The sequence below is a fragment of the Paramisgurnus dabryanus genome, chromosome 1, assembly GCF_030506205.2.
Source record: "Paramisgurnus dabryanus chromosome 1, PD_genome_1.1, whole genome shotgun sequence".
Taxonomy (NCBI): domain Eukaryota; kingdom Metazoa; phylum Chordata; class Actinopteri; order Cypriniformes; family Cobitidae; genus Paramisgurnus; species Paramisgurnus dabryanus.
Window position 1 is genome coordinate 34,700,343 of NC_133337.1, and position 20,482 is coordinate 34,720,824.

The 20,482-nt window shown below is 36.6% G+C and overlaps 3 protein-coding genes across 3 annotated transcripts in view; 1 reads left to right on the top strand and 2 right to left on the bottom strand.

Moving 5' to 3' along the window:
* Positions 1-3,468, top strand: part of gnptab (N-acetylglucosamine-1-phosphate transferase subunits alpha and beta) — a 36,321-nt gene extending 32,853 nt beyond the window's left edge. Inside the window, exon 21 of the mRNA XM_065268469.2 lies at positions 853-3,468. Coding sequence (XP_065124541.1) covers positions 853-924 — 72 coding nt within the window. The 3' untranslated portion in view covers positions 925-3,468. The remainder of the gene's footprint in view (positions 1-852) is intronic.
* Positions 3,469-4,880: 1,412 nt separating this feature from the next.
* chpt1 (choline phosphotransferase 1) lies at positions 4,881-12,722 on the bottom strand. Its single transcript, XM_065284802.2, has 8 exons — positions 12,303-12,722; positions 7,862-8,009; positions 7,038-7,179; positions 6,870-6,954; positions 6,527-6,658; positions 6,294-6,452; positions 6,057-6,182; positions 4,881-5,937 (listed from the first exon to the last, which is right to left on the bottom strand). Exons 1-8 carry the CDS (start codon positions 12,540-12,542, stop codon positions 5,821-5,823), a joined length of 1,149 nt encoding a protein of 382 aa, XP_065140874.2. The 5' UTR covers positions 12,543-12,722; the 3' UTR covers positions 4,881-5,820.
* Positions 12,723-14,353: 1,631 nt separating this feature from the next.
* The window catches only part of mybpc1 (myosin binding protein C1), a 44,016-nt gene continuing 37,887 nt past the window's right edge, over positions 14,354-20,482 (bottom strand). The window contains exon 32 of the mRNA XM_073814738.1: positions 14,354-15,091. Coding sequence (XP_073670839.1) covers positions 14,988-15,091 — 104 coding nt within the window. The 3' untranslated portion in view covers positions 14,354-14,987. The remainder of the gene's footprint in view (positions 15,092-20,482) is intronic.

Genomic DNA, 20,482 nt, shown 5'->3' on the forward strand with positions numbered 1-20,482 from the left:
GCTGTGTCGTCTGTTCTTGGTGAGAGGGCTCAGGTTTCTGTTTTTCAAATCCCATGAGAGGCAACAAACAGGGGTGACCTTTTAAAGGACCCCACTATGTTGTCATTTGCCCACGGTGATAGAATGGTAATTGCGTGAATATAAAGATGGAGGCGATACATTATCTGTGGATACTCTCTTTCTTACCATACATGCATGTGTAGGCATGTCACGTATACTGTTTAGGGGCAGTCACATTAACAGGCTTCATTAGATCAGATTAACAGCCTAACTTCTCGTAACTCTTAAAACAAGCGCTACGAGACACAATCTTGTTGCATTTTCATGCACTTTGGTAAGTTGTTTCCTAGTGTGGGCATGTCAAACACATCTTCAAGTGTGCACACTTTTAAGACTGCAGTGATGAGAAAATGCTAAGAATGAATGAAATCCCAGAATGCATTGCGATTGAATCAGAATAAGCATGTAAGAAATGCCGATGAACAAAATAATTAATTTAGTTTATAGTCAAATTGATTTACATTACCCAAATTGTGTGTGGTGCTTATTTTTATGCTTATTAGCAACATGCTAACATTAGCATAATTGTGATTGAATTCCACCTGCATTTGTCAAGCATTTCAGATTAGTCACTTCTGAGTATATGTGCACAGGCGTGTCCATACAGCCACTTCCTGTTTCTCTTACTGTGCTTCCCTCCCATACACATGACACAAAGTTTTCAAGTATTGTCATGGAGATTTTCTATGCAATTGCCTTTTTGTTTTCCTTCCCTATTTTTGTTCACCACGTGTCACCGTATATTACGCCCAGCATTCACGACTTCTTCCTCTTCTTCTTTCTGTCCATCAGCTGATCATGTTGAAACGCCGGCTTTTTCCCAGACGCAGGATCAGCAAGGAGGTTAACCACGAACGGGTGTGAAGTTTACAGCCAACTCCAGTCTCTCCCCAGTAAACCCCATCTTTGGGTCGTAAAGGGACTCAGTCCTGACTCAGACCCCTTACTCAAAGGCTTGTTGACATCCGTCATAAACCACCACAAGCGTGCCCATTTGGATGTGACAATCAAGTTGATGGAGAGACTTTGAGTTGCAGGGCTCCTCCACTGGGGGGCGTTAGTGAGACACTGCAGCCTTTGAGGCTTTGTGTTTATCTCACACTCCAGACTGTGCATCGACTGGGAACTGACCTTAGATGCCCGCAGTCGCTTTTAAGGACGTGTTTCCCCACGTGACTTTGGGGTTTTGAATAATTTAATGCAGGATTTTAATTTATAAGGTATAGGTAGAGAACTACCTACATGAGGGTTGTTAATATTTTTCTCGTTTTATTTGGCCTGCCTCATTCTTTCAGTGCCTTTGTTCATCACCAGAATGAATCCCGTGAACTTTAATGCAGGGATGGGATCCTCTGGCTTTTTTTGCATTCGTCTCATTTTCTCTCTTTTTTAATTTCTTTGTATTTACAAAGTGGCATTTAATCTGGGCAAGCGTATTTGAGACTGAATAGCAGTTGCGATCCAAAACATGTGGGGTATTGATATAAATATAAAATGATCCATCAATCTCTCTTTCTCTTCCTATGTCATTTAGGTTCGTAACATTTGCTAAAAATTCATCACTTGCTCGTCTTTTAGCGGGATGTTAAATAGTGACTTTGTCTGAAATTCAGATGCCTCCATCTGTGGACCTGTTGTGTATCGTTAACTTCAACTGCTTCATTTGTTTTTTAATGGGAATCTTTTTTGCTTGCTTACGTTACTACTGACTCCGCCCTTGTGCCAAACACGAACTTGTTTACTTTTATTTATTTGCTTATAAGGACCTAATCATAATATACCACGTGATCTCATTTTGTGCCAAAAATTTGTTATTTTCAAATTACTTAGACAGCCGATTGCTGCTGTCGTGTTATTGGTAAACTGAACTAGTGCCATGTTTTTTAATTATTCAATAGACCTGTTTGATAATGAACTTGCATACTTAATATAATCTGAATGAAATACCCAAATATGTTAATTAAAAAATCATCTTTCACATTTACGACTTTCTTAACATGCCTTCTGTTTTAAAATTTTGCAGACTGGAACCTTTTAATATGTAAGAGCCCCTAAAGGTGCATTGTGTAACTTTGACAGAAATGCAATATAAAATACATAAATATATAAACAGTGATTTATAAAGGCCTTACATAATGAACTGTATTGTGTTTATTACCTTAGAATAAGGCATTTTTATCTACATACACACCGCGGGTCTACTAATATGGAAGTCGCCATTTTGCGCCGCCATGTTTCTACAGAGTGCATTTTTTCTTTTTTATTATTATTTAAGTGCAAAAACATATGATTAAAGGGAACACAATTAATAGCAATTATGATATTGATATTATTATGATAATAAGCAAAAATAATATAGGTATTTATGTAATAATAAAATGCATATAATGTAATAATATTATGTTTAATAATAATGATAGCAACAACAATAATGCTAAAGACCATTATGATTACAGGAATATTTTGTAATGTCCATAACAATAACAACTATGATATTATATTAAAAGATGGTGATGATTATTTTTTTGACGGCAACAGTAATCTTAACTCTTTCGCCGCCATTGACGAAATATCTCGTCAATTAAGAGAAAACGCTTCACGCCAATGACGAGTATTTCCGGCTTTCCGCAATACCGCTATTATCCACCAGGTGGCACCCTTCCGCAACTTTTTAAACAAGGAAGTATTGCCCTATGGCAAGCGGCTGCATGTCCGTGTCTGTTTAAAGATCGCTCTGAATGGGATCTCTATGAAAAGTCCGTCACAAAAATGGAATTATCTCAGCTTTTTGCTCAAAATGTGATGTTTTTGTTGAAACCTACCCATATTCAAAAGCTGATTACAAAAGAACTACTGAAGGTAGGATGAAATGGTTTTTTTTTGTTTGAAAGCAGAGGGTCTGTTCTTTCATTTGGTATATTGTATGTTTATATATTTAAAGAAGAACATTTTCTGGAAGGTATTAAACTTTGGTGAAAATCATGAAAAACGCTGGCGCTAGCTGGCAACTTTTTTTAAAAAACGCTGGCGGCGAAAGAGTTAATAATAATTATAATAATAATAATAATAACATCGGTAATAATAATGATGATGTAATAACAATAGTAGTAGTAGTAGTAGTAGTAGTAATAATGACATATTAACTTTTTAGCTCAGACGATGATGTGTTTATGTTGTGGCGGCTACCGTAGCTTCGAAAAGGAGGGGTAACCTGTGGACTGAGCCCTTGGTTGCAATTCACAGTCTTACCACTAGATGCTGCTAATAATCTACACACTGGGTCTTTAATTTATCATAATGACATCAGTCTTAACTCTTTAACTTGTCAATTAAGAGACAACGCTTCCCTGCCAATGACGAGTTCTTCCGGTATTTCCGCTATTATCCACCAGGTGGCGCTCTTACCCAACTTATAACCTGGAAGTTTCCCCTTAGGGCAACCAGTTCAAACTCCATGTATGTTTTGAGGATCGCTCTGAATCTTATCTTTATCAGAAGTCCTCAAAAATGCAATTATCTCAGCTTTTTGTTCAACTTTTTTTTGAAGAAACCTACACATATTTGAGAGGTGATAAAAGAGAACAAATAAATTTAAAATGAAATGTTAATTTTAAAGCAGAGGGTCTGTTCTTTCATTTGATATTTTGTATGTTTATATATTTAAAAAACAACATTTTCTGGAAGGCATTAAACTTTTGTGAAAATCATGAAAAATGCTGGCTCTGGCAACTTTTTTTTTAAAACACTGGCGGGGAAAGGGTCAAGGGGCCGTTCACACTTTAACGATAACTAGAACGTTAACTATAATAATAATTATATTAGCGTCCACGTCACCGAACGATAACGATAACTTTATCTTAATGTGCTCAGGTGTGCGATACGCAAATCACTTGACTTTAATGGCATTAACTAATACCGCATATTTCCTGTAATAAAAACTTTTGCAATTGTTTACATGTCACTGAATTTGTAACTATGCTGTTCTTGTTGCATTTACACAGCGGGTATAACCAGCAGATGTCCTCACAGTGAATCTAGTAGTTTGTGTAATCTAATATCTTACCTTTTGGCATAGTCAGTATAGTAAAATAAAAAGCATGACGTAGTGAATTTCACAGCAACATGCTGAGGTATTTTTATGTTATGGACCTCAGCAATGAGCTTCTTCAGTGTCATCTGTTGTTTCAAATGTGCGTGCAATTGAAGTTTAAATATATTTGATTGACTGTCAATAGTTTATCGTTTATCACCCTGATCCCAACAATATCGTTTATTGTATCCTTATCGTTATAGTTGTGGGATGAACTCCGCTATTCTTATTAATATAAAAGAATTTAAAAACTATATTTTATAGATATCGTTATTATGTGAACAGCCCTTTTAACTATTGAGCTTTTACAGTAACAAAACACAAGAAACCAGACTTTACACTCTTCTCTATTCAAATCACACAAAATTTATTTGTTTTATTAGCCCTTTGGGAGGAGATGATTCAAAGCAGGCAGAGCTGTCAGTTAGCGTATCATGAAACAGTCACGAAATATCACAGCCTCCTTTACATCACCTTAAAACACGCAGTGGCAGCCCATTCGTAGGAAGTACAGATATACAACCAGGAAGTCAGAGCAAACTGGGATTAAGTGATTGGAAAAGGGGCGGAGCTGTTCTAAAAAGAGGCGTGTCTGTTTTTACACACAACCACAATCCTTGACAATTAAATGCAATTAATATTTTCAACAGGCTTGAATTTCACACATTCAGTTGTATTGAAATAAATTACGTACACTGTAATCACTGGACAATCACAAAAAGTTTCTTTGTCATTTTAAAAGCTACAATGGCTGTTTGGGCATTTTTCAGTCTCACAGTATCTACAAATAGCAAAAAACACTCAAAAAAAGTAAAAATAGGTTAAACCATGGGTAGTTTTTCACTTTATGTAGGATCTTTAATGTCCTTAATACTTGCTTTTGTTGAATTTCTAATATATAAAATGTTTTACTTTTGTAAAATGAATCATAACCTAAATGAATCTTTGATACTGTATGATTTAGTTTAAAGCAACAGCATGTTAATTGATGCCCAAATGACACTTGTAGCCTTCGTTTGTATTGTTAAAAATTGTGACAATATGATCAAACCCAAAAACAATTTTTGATAAATACTATTGTATAAACTTTCCGAAAGAGTTTTGTCCACGAATTATTTTTTGACAGAAGCACTAATTAAAACAATACTTCAACCAAACAAGCTTGACGGATGAACCGCGAACACTTGTTGGTTTCACTATGTTTACTGGAAATCTAAAAAACTTTTTGATAAAAAATTAGCCAATTAAAAAACGAGTTAATTTAACATAATTGGATATCTCACAATCAACGAGTTGTTTTTGAAAACTTTTTTTTTTTTTTTTTTTTTTGAGGCAATACAAAACTTGGCTAAGCCCCCTTTGGCCCAGGATCCAAATTTTTTTTTTTTTAGGTTTTGTTTAGCATCTAAACTCTCTTTTCATTTTCATCCAGTGAGATACAGTCCAGCGTGATTAACAAAAATTACACAATGTGCTGGTCTTACTCGAAATGTTCCAGTCAAACCTGGCAAAACAATGCAGATTTTTTTCCCTTATGTTAGTTAGTCTGTGGTAGTGACGCTGTCAAGGCCATTAAGGTTTTGGTTTGTGGTGCTTTCCTGCTCTTGATTAAGAAGCGGGATGACATCATCATCCTTAGATCCCGCTTCCTCCTCCCGCCGGGCAAATTGTCAGTCTTTATGGGTGTGGCCCTGCGGGGCGATGCTGAAAACCCGGATTCGTAGATGGGAGGCGATTTGCAGGCATAAACTTGTGCAGTAACGCACCAGATCCACCATGGACAGCACCTGAACATCACAGAAGAGAGACGAGAAAGGTTGACTTATCATATCTGGAGCGTAACAGTGAAGAGAGAGTTTAATGAAACCTAAAGCGAATGTTAAATCTAAATGGCCAAAAATCTCACCAAGGCAATCCATAAGACAATGTACTCGTCGATGAAGCTGTTGAAGTACTGGTTGAGGAAGAGGAGTCCAGGACCAATAAAGGCTGTGTCATGAAGATGAAGTTCACTCTTGGTCATGTGGGCCACCTGTGAAATACAGCATGTTACTTGTAGTTTGATTATGGATAACTGTTAATGAACATACAACTGGATAACAACAATGGCTTTAAATGAATTTAAGGTACAAACACCACCTACCACTAGCTTATTGGAGATTTTGGCAATCACCATACCAAAGGTAAGGATATAGAGGCAAGGATGGTGCTCAAAAAGCTGACTGGAGGACTTCTTAAAGATGATGAAGGCCAGGGTAAGAATGAGACCAATGTGTAGACCAGGAGACAATACACTGGTGTCCTGAGAAAAGACATAGACTATTAATATCAACAGTCGGACACCGAATGCGCTGTTAGCTAAAAGCATGCACTTACTGCAACAGTTGAGCCGTTTTTGCCCACACCACCATTGAGAATGACGTAGAAGTAGCAATAGGTTGAATACAGGAATCCGCCAATGATGCCGAGAATTGGAAGGGTCTGCAGATTCACTCCGATCACAGGCAGCTGAGTGAAAAAGCATTGGATGACGCTTATTTGGGCAGGGGAATTACATGCTTTATAAAATGGGAGGGGCTGATGTTGACATCATCTGCTTTTTTGGCCAAATCATGTCTATGGGTGATTTACCCTGTCAAGGACTTAATTTGGTATTAAAGGAGATCAACAGTGAGCACAACCTATTACAGTCCATGTTAAAGAAGCTTAAATGCCGTACCATAGTTTGCCAAAGACTCACACCTCCGAAAGCTGTCATCAGGTACATGATTATAATAGCAATCTGGACCTCCGTCACGTCAACCCTGCAGAAATACGAAACAATATCGTTGGGGAAAAAAAATCAGCATTTAACTTGTTTACTTCGGCTCGATTCATTCGTACTCACAATCCGAAGCGCAGAGTTCCAGACACGTATGTTTGCCAGTGCGCGCAGAAAAACATGAACATGCCCACAAAGCCACAAAAAAACATCCAGTTAGGGGAAGTGCCGATCCCGCAGGATATACACGTTCCCACGGCGACAAACACTGTAAAGAGAGTTATCCGATTACAGTGGTGTTCATATTAACATATACAGACCTAGATAAGCAAAGTCCTCTAAATGCATGGAAAATGAATTGGATAAACGACCGTTGTGAATACTTAGACCTGAATACATTTATCGTTTGCAATGTTTCATCGTTTGCAATGTTTCTAGTTGAACCTTTAGTGACTACATCTTGTCCAAAGAATTTAGGTTTTTATTTTAGAAGTGGAGTTTTTTGACAAAAAGCTTGCATGCACTTAGAGGCTTCTGCAGCGAAAGACCGTCAAATTTGTTAAGTACTAATGAAATGACTGAATTATGAAAAAAGGACATTGTGAAAATAAGGCATTTCAATTACTGACTAATAACCTTTTCGTTGTCATTATAGTGAAATTACTGAACCTAAACATGAGAGCCTGATAAAAAAGCTCATTTATAAGAAAACATGTAAGAAGCACTTAGAGGGTTTTGCATCTAAACTCCTCAAATGTTAAAAAGAGCCCTGACAATTTAATCATCAACTGATAAAAACATAAGCCTATTTTTTCAATGTAAGTTTTATGGTATTACTGAGGTTTCAGTCACCTTAGTAATTGAATACCTAATGCTAAGTATGAGTACCAGTAATACCCATCCTATCTAGCACTAAATATGTGATATGTAAGGTTGGAGACTGATTATACCTGTGGAGACTGCATCACAGCCATGGTCAAAGAGCTCCCCAAGAGCCGAGCTGCTGTTGGTCCGTCTGGCCTGCTTGCCGTCAATGGCGTCCAGTGACTGGTAGATGAAAAGGCCTAAAGCGCTAAGAACAAAAGCCCAGCCTGGAGCCTAAAAAGGGTAAATATATAGTGAGTTTAAGAGATTAGAATGGTACTTGTTGAATGTTAATATCTTTAACTTAATTTCAAACGTGGCAGGAGCAAATTTAGAGTCTTGGTCTTAAAGGGATATTTCACCCAAAAATGAAAATGACCCCATTATTTCCTCACCCTCAGGCCATCCTCGATGTATATGATGATCTTTTTCAGATTAACAGAATTGGAGTTATATTAGAAAATGTCCTAGCTATTCCAAGCTTTATAATGGTGGTAAATGGTGCTTCTGATTTGAAACCCAAAAAGTCCATTCTCCACACGACTCTAGGGGGCCTTCTGAGCTAGTTAAAGGGACATTCCACTTTTTTGAAAACATGCTCATTTTCCAGCTCCACTAGAGTTAAACATTTGATTTTTACCATTTTGGAATCCATTCAGCTGATCTCCGGGTCTGGTGGTACCACTTTTAGCATAGCTTAGCATAATCTATTGAATCTAGTTAGAACATTAGCATAGGCAGATATGGCTAGGAACTATACTCTCATTCTGGCATAATAATCAAGGACTTTGCTTCTGTAACATAGAAAATCGCAACTTTAAATTTTCCGTCTGTCTTAGTACACGATGTAACTACATTTTTTAGCGCAATGCTAATCGTCTAATCAAATGTTTACCTTCAGGGAACCTGAAAAATTAGCATATTTTCAAAAAAAGTGGAGTGTCCATTTAAGCTAGTTCATTTTAGTTTGTAAAGTTTTAAATATCGATACTTTCCTTTCAAAAATCGCATCGATTTCCCTCAGAAGGCCTTTATTAAAGGAGTAGTTCACCCAAAAATGGTCCCCATTGACTTGACCATAGTCATTTTTATTCCTACTATGAAAATGGGCCCCATTTTTTGTGTGGACTACTCTAACCCAATGGAGCCGTGTGGATGCCTTCTGTGAAGGATGGATGGACTTTTTTGGGCTTCAAATCAGAAGCACCATTTACTACCATTATAAAGCTTGAAACAGCCAGAACATTTTCTAATATAACTCGGATTGTGTTCATCTTAAAAAAGATAATCATGTACATCGAGAATGGTTTGAGGGTGAGTAAATCATGCTGTGATTTTCATTTTTGTGTTAACTTTCCCTTTTAAGCCATAAATGCCATTTTACACAATTACCATACTTGCATACTGTCCTCAAACAGCTAATGGAAAAACAACTCCTTTTTATACGCCTCATTACACTCCCAAATATGACAAGCATACAGTCATGTCATAAGACCTAGGTACGCTAACAATGTTTAAGCCTAACTCGATGACGAAAGCATTGAAAACACTTTACCCAGTTCTTCAGGTTTGACTGGGCTTAAAGATAGAGTCACATTAGAAGGAAATTAGAAGCAATGTCACATGTAAATACTGTCAAATCTTTATCTTTTAGTGAGTTTTTTAAATACTTTGAGTAGATGAATCTCTTCTGCAAGGAGAGAAAACAAAAGCGTAGACTAAACTTTGACCTCTAACTGTTGATATGAATGTGTTCCTGGTAGCTTGAAGGATTGTATTGCTTTGTGTGAGATAGCAAAAACCTATCAAAAACATTTTCACAAAAGGAGACGGTAATCTTGTTCGCTTTCATAGATACTATATCTACACTTTGTTCTTTCCTTTAGAGAGGCATCATTTTAAAATTTCAAGACAAACTTAATGCAGACACATTATTAGTCAACTAAAATAAAGTTGAATTGATTTTAAGAGAGCACTTACATAATTGTTGGCTTAAAATATTGGGCTTTTAACTTTAATATTCTGTTCCTTTCTTATCTACTATACTTTCACTTTGTATCTCTTTGTAAAGCCTGAATGTTCAAATTAGACTGGAAATATATATTATAATATGCATTATTAGGCCTGTCACGATAGCTACTTTTCATAAGTCGGTTAAAATAATGCCGATAGACGATAGTCATTATTATTGGCTTTTTTGGGACCATTTTATGTCAATATGGTCATGATCGCAACAGGCCTATGCATTATATTATAAATAAAAGGGATATATAAGTATTGTATCCCTTACTCTATTTATACAATTAAGTATTAGCGGGACACTGGTTCCCTCACAAAAAAGGCCATTCATTTTTCCCATAGACTTTTGGATTATCACAATAAATAAGCTCTGTGTTTAACTCAAGTTAAATGCACTTACAGATGAAATCAAAATGTATGAATTTTAAAGTGTACATGCCCACTGTAAAGAAATTTGCTGTAGTTATGCAGCTGACTTTAATGTATTTTATTTACAAGCAACAGTTTGTTCAAAGTGAAATGAACATTAAATATTAACATAAAGTCTTTGTCTTTACAGAATTAAACTATAAAATAACAGCAGAAATCCTCATCAACCCTTTTCACTTTTTTCTTTACATGTTGGTTCCCAGAATGCTTTGCATGAGGGTGTTATTAGTTTTATTCTGTAAAGATAAAGACTTAGGGGCGGTTTCCCAGACAGGGATTAGACTAGTCCTAGACTAAAATAAATGTAAGAGCTGTCCAAACTGAAAATAACTTGCACTAACATATCTTAAAATACATCAGTGCCCTTTGTTTTGCCTCAACATGCATGCCAGTAATGTTTTTAGCATGTTTGTTCAAACTAGTTATATTTACTTATTAAACTAAGGCCTAGTCAGATAATCCCTTTCCGTGAAACCACCCCTTAATGTTTTATTTAACTTTGAACAAACAGTAAATTACATACATTTAAGTCTACAGCAAGTTACTGGCAAACAGCTGCCAGTAATACTGTAACTTTTACAGAAATTATTAACAGTGCGTTTATTAGAAAGTCAAAAGTTGACTTCAAAATTCATAAATGTTGTATTAATCTGTAAAGACTAATTTGTTAAAAAAAAATGTGCAAGTGTCTTTTATAACTTTTATTAAACACAAAGCATATTTTTTTGTGATAATCCAAAAGTCTATGGGAAAAATAAATGTTCTTTTTTGCGAGTGAACCAGTATCCCACTAACTTCCGGGTTATCTTACAAAAATATGTAATCCTTGTGGCATTCTATATAACGATCATGAATAACCAATATTATGTTGTGAAGTGCTATGAAATTATACATAAAATACTATTAAAATATACTATTAGCCAATGCTCATAATAAACAGTCGCAGAGGACTTTGATCTCTGTATCTGTGAAACCAAAAATCAGGCTAATGGTAGGGCAAACCACTTACCATCAGGCCTGTGAGTTTGGCCACTTTGCAAAAGGCAATCAGAAATAATGCTTCATAAGTAATCTGCATAGCTAATGTGTAGTAATTGAAATTGCGGTATAAGTGGCTGCTTGATGAAATCTTTGCCTGGATGCATTGATTATAGTATATGCATGAAATATGAATAGTAATGTTAATGAAAAGAGCATTTTTGGTCCTTTGCTGTCAATTGATTTACAGTTATGCAAATTGATCTGATAATAACATGCTTATGAACAAATTCAGAGCGTTACTGAAAACCTTCGGCCATTACACTATCAGATGAGTCTGTTTCTGGGTAAAAGTTCAATTTAAGCACCCGTTATCTGTTTTTTATAAAGGCAACGGGTGCCTTAAAGTTATGCATTCAGCAATCCCCAGAACAGTATGGAGTAATAAACTGCATGATCTGGACTTTGTACGCGGACTATAGTCTGTGATTCTAGAAATAGGACACACGCACAGTGACCTGAGGTCACGGTGATCCCCAGAATGAGATAGAAAGGCACCAAACAAACAGACAAACTGTTTGTTCCTGGATTTCTGTAGCTTAACTTGTAGCACAGTAAGTTAGCAACACAAACGTCATGGTTTCGGTTGCAGACATCCTGCATAAACAATGAATTGTGCTTTTCTATCATTTGTGTTTGAATGCATTACGTAATCGAGTTTCACATTGAAAGATACGCCATAAGGTTTTGACTTCAACCATAAGTACGTCATAGCGTTCCTGTTGCTACTAATTTGGTACAGTATTACGTTAGCAACGCAAAGGTGATGTGTTCAAACCCCAGAAAACGTATAGATTATACAGTTGTTTCTTTAAAAAGTCATTTTAGATCACATTGTCTGCCAAACGCCTACATGCAAATGTTGTGCACGTACTAGAAGCCATAATACCGTTATGGTTACTTAAAACGACTCGCTTCAGCACCACCGAAAGCAATGCGATCCAAAATATGTTTATTTATATATCTGACGCGGCACGGCATTTAAATAGACCGCAAAGCATCACCCGTCAATCAAGCGCGAGAAGTTTCGCCTCCACTCACCTCCTCCGTGGCCGTAGGACAGTAATACACGAGAATGACCGTCGTGACGATATTCACGATGAGTCCGATGATGGTCAGCGTGTTGGGCGCGACCCACGTCGGGATTTGCTGGACCAACCAGTTCCAGTATATCTGACAGGGCGGCTCGAAGAGCGAGCGACCAGACGCGCTGTACTTGTGTTCCTCCAGACGCTTGAGCTGGACGCCTGACAGCGGCCCCGGGCACGCGCACTGTGGCATTATAATCGCTCTTTTGGCAGGGTCGTGGCAATGTTTTGGTCCGTGTCGCCCAGTGTACACCAGAATCGAATCATTCGCGCGCGGCGGTTACGTGTGGAGAGTCATTTTGATAAGCGGAACCGACAGTCTCCTCCGTCCCTCATAGTTGAGTGCAGATAAACGGAGACGGGCAGGAAACTGAGCTCCGGAAGAGCGCACTGACCGGGAAATTTGAAAGCCTGCAGTAGCGCGTCTGACCAGCAGGGGCGTTTATAGGCTGATCCGCATGAAAAATACTGTGGTATTTAGCCTACTACACTGTAAAAAAAAAATCCTTGCTGCACTTAATTATTAACTTTAACCCCTTTAGACTTGATTTTTTAAGGTGTTTAATCACTCTGCTTTATTTTGATTGGTTGATCAGCATGTTTATTGGTTTGAACCATGTGATCTGGATCTTGAATTAATACGTGCATTTAAACTTTTTTTGACTATTGATGAGTTGTAGGAATAAAAAATAAATTTGAATGGGCTTAAGTTCTTACAACTTTATTTTTTATAATTCATAGCAAAATTACTTATTAAAGGTGCAGTGTGTAAATTTTAGAAGGATCTCTTGACAGAAATGCAAAATAATATACAAAACCATATCATTAGGGGTGTATAAAGACCTTTTTATAATGAACCGCTATGTTTTTATTACCTTAGAATGAGACGTTTTTATCTACAAACATCGAGGGTCCCCTTACATGGAAGTCGTCATTTTGTGCCGCCGTGTTTCTACAAAAGCCCTTAACGGACAAACTTTTTTTACTAAGTTGTCTCTGACGATGACATGTTTTTCCGGTGGCGGCTACCGTAGCTTCTCTATGTGTTTCAAAAGCGAGGGGTGAGCAGTGGACTGAGCCGTTGGTTGCAATTCGCAACCTCACCACTAGATGCCTCTAAAATTTACACACTGCACCTTTAATTCAAGTTGTTTAAACCTAAAAATGTAAGCGCAAAAATATTTTTTAATAATGTGTATTGTACAATTCACAGATGCTATAGTGTTTTTAAACATAATCATAGTAAATATTAAAGTATTTTAAAGGGCTTACTACAGTTTATCACTATAGCTAATGCTACAGAATATTGTAATAAATACATTACTTACCATAACATACTAACTATACACATTTAAAATTTACCATAAAAAACACTATAGTCAAACTCCCAAATGGACCATAAAACATAATAGTTTTACCAATCAAAACAGTACGTTATTATAATGAAACCATGGTTTATTGTGGCAAATTTAACTTTATACTGTAAAAAAAATCTTGTTGCACTTAAATGTTTAAACAACTTGAATTAATAAGTTATTTTAACAAATTCTTAATAAATTCTTTTTTACATTTATACCAACTCCTTACTAGTCAAAAAATGTAAAATTATTTGATTAGTCAAGTTGTTTAAACTTAAAATTTTAAGTGCAACAAGGGTTTATTTTTACAGTGTAGGGATTTAAGCAGGTTTTGACTGACACCTGTCAAATAGTGTTTTAGTTATCCTAATCTATCCCTTATTTGGGCATTTTTGCCCAGAAAGTATAACAATATCGACTAGTGTTTGGTTTTATAAGTGAGGAACAAATGTTTACCTGTTTCAAACAGGATCATAGTTCAACTATTCTGTTTTGATTTTTATTGACTGATTTTACAAATTGTTTACATACTTAGACATTTACACAACTTGTTTTTTTACCAAAAATATGGATTTTGGTCTCAAACCACTACTACTATAATTCTTTTCCATCATTCACATCTTTGCATATAAAAACGAAACAAGTGTTTCTTCATACAGATACATTTATTTAACCCAGTCATGCTAAATGTAACATGTACGTATTGTCAAGACACATCATCTTCTGCAACATCTCCCATCTGACATCAGAATCAGATCTACAGTAAGTGACTGTTGAATTGCACAGAGAATAGTTCCAATACATTCATCACAGAATGAAGATAAGGGATTGCAAAAGAGAAAAAAAATCAAACAGACGAGACGAGATAAAGGAAAAAAACAGAATCAACAAATCTATACGTGTGCTGTATGTGATCCACCCTTCTCTTTGAAAACCCAGAAAGAAAGAAAAAACATAAATTAACCACATCCCTACAACTGTGCTGTATCTGTATGCTCTATGTCTTTCAAACAATAAAATGCCAATGTGTGATATATTTTGAAGCTAAACCCAATTTACTATAGGCATGCATTTGAGATTCAATGGCACTTCTTAAAACACATCTTATACCACACATGATACCACAGTGACAGACAGAATTGGTGATAAAAATACTTTTTTATGATAACTATAGTTCCATGTCTGACACAGCAGACCATGCCTGAATTTAGACACATTGTCAGTGCCATAATTGGTAATAGTGACAGGGAATTCTGGGTAATCATTGTGTGAATCAGCCATCATTTGGATCCTTTCTTCTCTGACCCAGAGGACTCAATCATGTATTTATTAATGAGATGTAAGGGAACGCCTCGCTTCATCAGCTCATAGAATGTAAAACCTCCTAAAAAGAGGAGAGAAATTAAGCAGATGAGAGAAAAGATACGAAAAAAAAATGATTTTGTTGGTTTGGAAGACAAAAAAACAGAGACCGTAAAAGCTCAGTCAGTGCACAGCAGGCCAAATCAGCGCGAACCTTGTCAGTTGTCAAAAATCTAAATTTGTTCTTCAAAACATATGCAGAAATTAAAGCAAAAAAGAGGAAGAGACATAAAAAACAGACAGGGGAGGGAAAGATGAGAATGAAATCGGAACAGGTTGTTCGGCAGGCGCAGCACAAATTTCGAGGCAGTAAGTGCATTCATATCTCTGCAAGCCTTTTGTGGAATGGAAGTCACTATAGATAAAACATTAACATTGAGCTTGATGTTTAAAAGGTCACCTAATATGAACAAAATTATTTTTATATGTTGTTTGAACACAAATATGTGTCGCCTGCCCATTACTATTTTTAAATCCCAGTAAAAACCTTGTCTCATGGGACAAGCTGTTTTGGGACATGCGTTTCTGTGCAAACTGATGTCACTTTGCGCAGGCCCCGCCCACAACCCTTAAAGACCACACTTAGGTCATAATTTCTATTTTAAATCTTCTTTACATAATTCATTATCACACATTCATTATGACCAATGAAGTAAGGTCTTATTAAAATGTTCTGGTATGATAAAGGTGAAGGGGGAGGGAAGCAGCAGCTCATTTGCGTTTAACTCTTTCACTGCCATTGACGAGTTATCTCGTCATTTAAGAGAAAACGCTTCCCTGCGAGTTATTTCTTCAATTATCCACTAGGTGGCGCTCTTACACAGCTTATAAAACAGTAAAGCATCCACTGATCCAAAAACAGTAAAAACTTTGTGTATGCTTTGATCATCAATTTAAATTTGATCTCTAACAGAAGTCCTACCCTTATTTGAGAGGTGATAAAAAGAGAACAAAGAAGATAGGATGAAACTTTTTTTAAAGCAGAGGGTATATTCTTTCATTTGATATATTGTATGTTTATACATTTAAAATGTCAACATGGTATAATAAATTTATAACTTTAAAAAAATTGCATATTACGTGACCTTTCACCATCTCTGTTCTAAATGTAAAATTACTTGCTGTATGTGGACAAATTATTATTATTATTTTTTCATTCCCAACAGCTGAAATTGAAAACAATATTTCAGGGTTTAGTGTTGTGATTCTGGGTAAGGAGATAGTTTTAAACACATTTTGATGTACTAGCTCATAAATTATGTTGTCTTTATAAATATCATTCAATACTGTGATGCTTCATATGCAAAATGAGCCTAACTCAAACTCGCTTTGAGAAAAGCATGCAAAGTACACATTCTGAGCAACTCCTTTATCTCGTACAAGCTTGGAGTTCCTGTGAAATATTTACAATTCTGAAATAAAATAGTTGTATTGTAGCGTCACACACGAGCAAAGAGCGAAAGCAGAATTATTGGCAACCAAGAGATGCAGAATGAATGAGAATATAAGCTTCATATGCCCGAAACCATATGAAAGCTTACCTTGAATGAGAACAACACAGTAACTATTCCTGTGTGATGGCTATAGGGGAGAAAAGAAGATAAGGATTAAAACCAAAGTTTACATGAGGGAGTTATGTAAGCTTGAGGGTACATCGCTGACTTAGTCATTACAGATTTAACATGAAAGAGTTAAAGGGTGTACCACAGGAAACAGTAGACTACTAAAAAGGAAGCACAGCAGTATGGCAAGGTATGACGGAGTATGAGAGACGTTGTGATGCGATACAACATGATGCAATATGCAAATACTGGTGTCAGATTTAGTGCTTTCTGCCGACCTTAACAACATGTGCTTAACAATATGTGATGGGAATGATACTCTTGATATGCTGTGGTGCATTATGGGATTTGTGGTACAGCGGTGCGGTGAGATGGGATTGCTTTGGAAATTTGCAACAGCATGCAGCAAATCCAAAGTGTGCCAGTTATGTCTGGTGAAATATCAACATATTGATATGATCCCATCTTGCTGTGAGAGATCACAGCTGTATAAACGGTATAACTCACAGGAGACAGAAAAACATTCTGAAAATAAAACAACACAATAGTCAGTTGGTATTATATTTATAGACTGGAGACTAAAGGACTTGGTTTCTATACGTTCATCGATAAACAATAAAGTTCTTGTGCAATGTAAGCATTGTACAGTATTATGATTAAGATAAAAGTACATTTATGAATATTTAAATACAGTAGGGTTGGAGTACAAATGAAAAAAATAAACACATTTTTAAGATTTAAAAAACTGAAACAAATAGATGCTCACTTTAAGTGTTCATGCTGCCTTAACATTTTTAGTAAATTCAACTTAAACATATTAGTTAACGCTATATATATATATATATATATAACAAATATTTTTAAGTAAAATTAACTCAAAATGTTAAGGCAGCATGAACATTTACTATTTTAAGTTGAACAAACAAATCTTTTTTACAATGCATGATTACAGTGTAGGTCAATAACCTTATGTAAGCAAATGTTTGACATTGGAAATGTTCATTTTTCTATAGCCTAAAGAAGGTCAGATTTAATTGATTCCTTTGGAGAATGCAAGATGCTTCTTGAAATATTTTTAAAATTCAAGCTGGGATAATAAGAAACATCAGGTTTAAAAAAAAGGGATTTTATGTCAGCTCTATTTAATGCTATAAATGGAAACAGATTCATATTTAAAAAAATGAAGCAGTCACACTGTCAAAAAAACATGGCAATACTGTACATATTGAACTGTACATACTGTATTGGTACCAAGAGTACTTATTAGTACCTCAGAGGTACATATTGGTACCAAGACTACTTATTAGTACCTCAGAGGTACATATTAGTACCAACAGTACTTATTATTACCTCAGGGGTACTTATGAGTACATCTGGGGTACTTATTAGTGCCTCAGAGGTACATATGGGTACCAAGAGTACTTATTAGTACCTCAGGGGTACATATTGGTACCAAGAGTACTTATTAGTACCTCAGAGGTACATATTGGTACCAAGAGTACTTATTAGTACCTCAGGGGTACTTATGAGTACATCAGGGGTACTTATGAGTACATCAGGGGTACTTATGAGTACCTCAGAGGTACACATTGGTACCAAGAGTACTTATTAGTACCTCAGGGGTACTTATTAGTACCTCAGGGGTATTTATGAGTACATCAGGGGTACTTATTAGCAGGGAACTTCACTGCGACCAAAATGGTCGCATATGCGACCTTTTGAACTGTCATTGCGACCGTAATTTTTAATGGGTCGCAAATGTGCTACCTAATGTTTTAGTCTTTCTTCACTGAGGATGCGGGACCCGTATGGTTCCGGGTTTATATTTTAAATGGTCAGTCGGGTCCGGTTAGGTCCTAGTTCAATTACTTTGGGTCCCAAGTCTGATTAATATTGTGTGTATAACCCGAGTCGATCGGAAAACGGCCATGAGCGCTACCGCGCTAAAGTTCGAGTGCAGTTTCAGCGTACCTCCGGTTTCTATGGCGATGGTTCTTGTTACGACCACGCGCTGCATTTTCTTTCTCACATTTTTTAAATAATCTTATTATTAATTAACTATATCTTTTCTAAAACCATATCCATATTTAAAAAGTTTGCACAGAGATTGTAGCAAAAAAGCAGTGCTAATGTCAAGCCCATGTTGCACTGAACGAGCAAAGCTTAAGCTGACCCGGGATATAAAAACGCAAAGCAATGTAAAGTCTGTCATCGGGACAGCAAGTAGACATTTAAATCTGAAATAATGAGTGGATTAAGCTTTTTTAGTCAGCAAGAGAGAAATAGAAAGATAGAAAATAAGCAGTAAAAGTGCCCATCTAATAGAAATTATAACCATCATAACATCAGTCACATTTATAATCTATAGACCTGCACTGTCTATTAATATACTATACATAGTATTGTATTATATTGAGTTTGATAAAAGGGGTCTAATTGCTTCATATATCAGTGCAAAAACAGTAAGGGCTCTATTTTAACGATCTGAAACGCAAGTGCGAAGCGCAACGCGCAAGTAAGTTTGTGGGCGGATCTTGGGCGCTGTTGCTATTTTCCCGGCGTGAGAAATAACTCTTGCGCCGGGCGCAAATCAATAAGGGGTTGGTCTGAAGTAGGTTCATTATTCATAGGTGTGGTTTGGGCGTAACGTCAAATAAACCAATCAGAACGCTAGCCAACATTCCCTTTAAACGCAAGGGCGCAAGTTCCATGGCGGGTTGCTATTATTATGACGGATTTACCAGGCGCACGCCAGGAGCGGTTCACAGCCGAGGAGACCGACGTCCTTGTACGGGGGAATCCCACGCTTGCCAGCATAAATCGGGCACGCCGTGTAACGGGAGGTGGATCTGCCTCAGGACTTGACGCCAGCAGAGGACATCGCTGCGTCCACCCTCACCGCTGAAAGGGTTTGGGGGCTTTGAAATCGGACCCAAGAAACGCAAGCAAGGTCCAACCCCAAAGTACTCTTACAAATCAAGTTCATATACATTAAGGTTTCTTATGAAAACATTTTAACTATTATTTACATAAAATAAACGTAATACAGCCACACAACAAACTTATGAAAATATTTTAATCGTTATTTGCATGAGAATAAATAAAAACTATCACCACAATGCTCACCACTATGATTCCCCATATCTCGTGTATTAATATTTTTAAGTGTAACAATTTATGATTTGCAAAAATAACTGTTGCATCTGTGTAGATTAGATAAGCAAAGTGTATGCGCGTTGTGCACGCTATACATTATGGTCAAGCATGCGCCCTTAAAATAGCATAATGAACCACGCGCAACGCGCCACTGACTTTAGACTAGTTTTTTTTGGTTAGTAGCGCAATTGTTTTTTGAAACTGCAAAATAGCATCAGGGATGGTTTGCGCCGCAACACGCCTCCTTTTTGCGCTGAACCGCCCAGGGAGCGCAAGTTCATTCCCTAGTTTGCTGACGTGCATCTGTGGAGGGAAAAACCCCGCTGTGCGCCGGCGCAAAATACGAATGATACATGCGTCACTGACAAAGTCAATTGCGCTGGGTGCAAGATAGGGCCCTAAGTGTTTTCGTGGTGCTTTGACAAACAGTGTCAGCCAAAGAAAGTTTGGGGTGGTTAGATTAATGAAATATAATGTGAAATTAATATTAATTTTCAATAAATCAGTATTGTATTGTGTTGTGTCACACATTATTAGTTCTTCGTCACATGTATAGTAGGTCATTATTTGTCAGTCGGTAATGACCGGCTACCACCACAAGTAAATTTCAGATCTGTGGGAAACAATGCAACGTTTAAGAAAACAAGAAGGCATGTGGTTTAAAAGATGGCAAGTAAAATAAAAAGCATATCTGT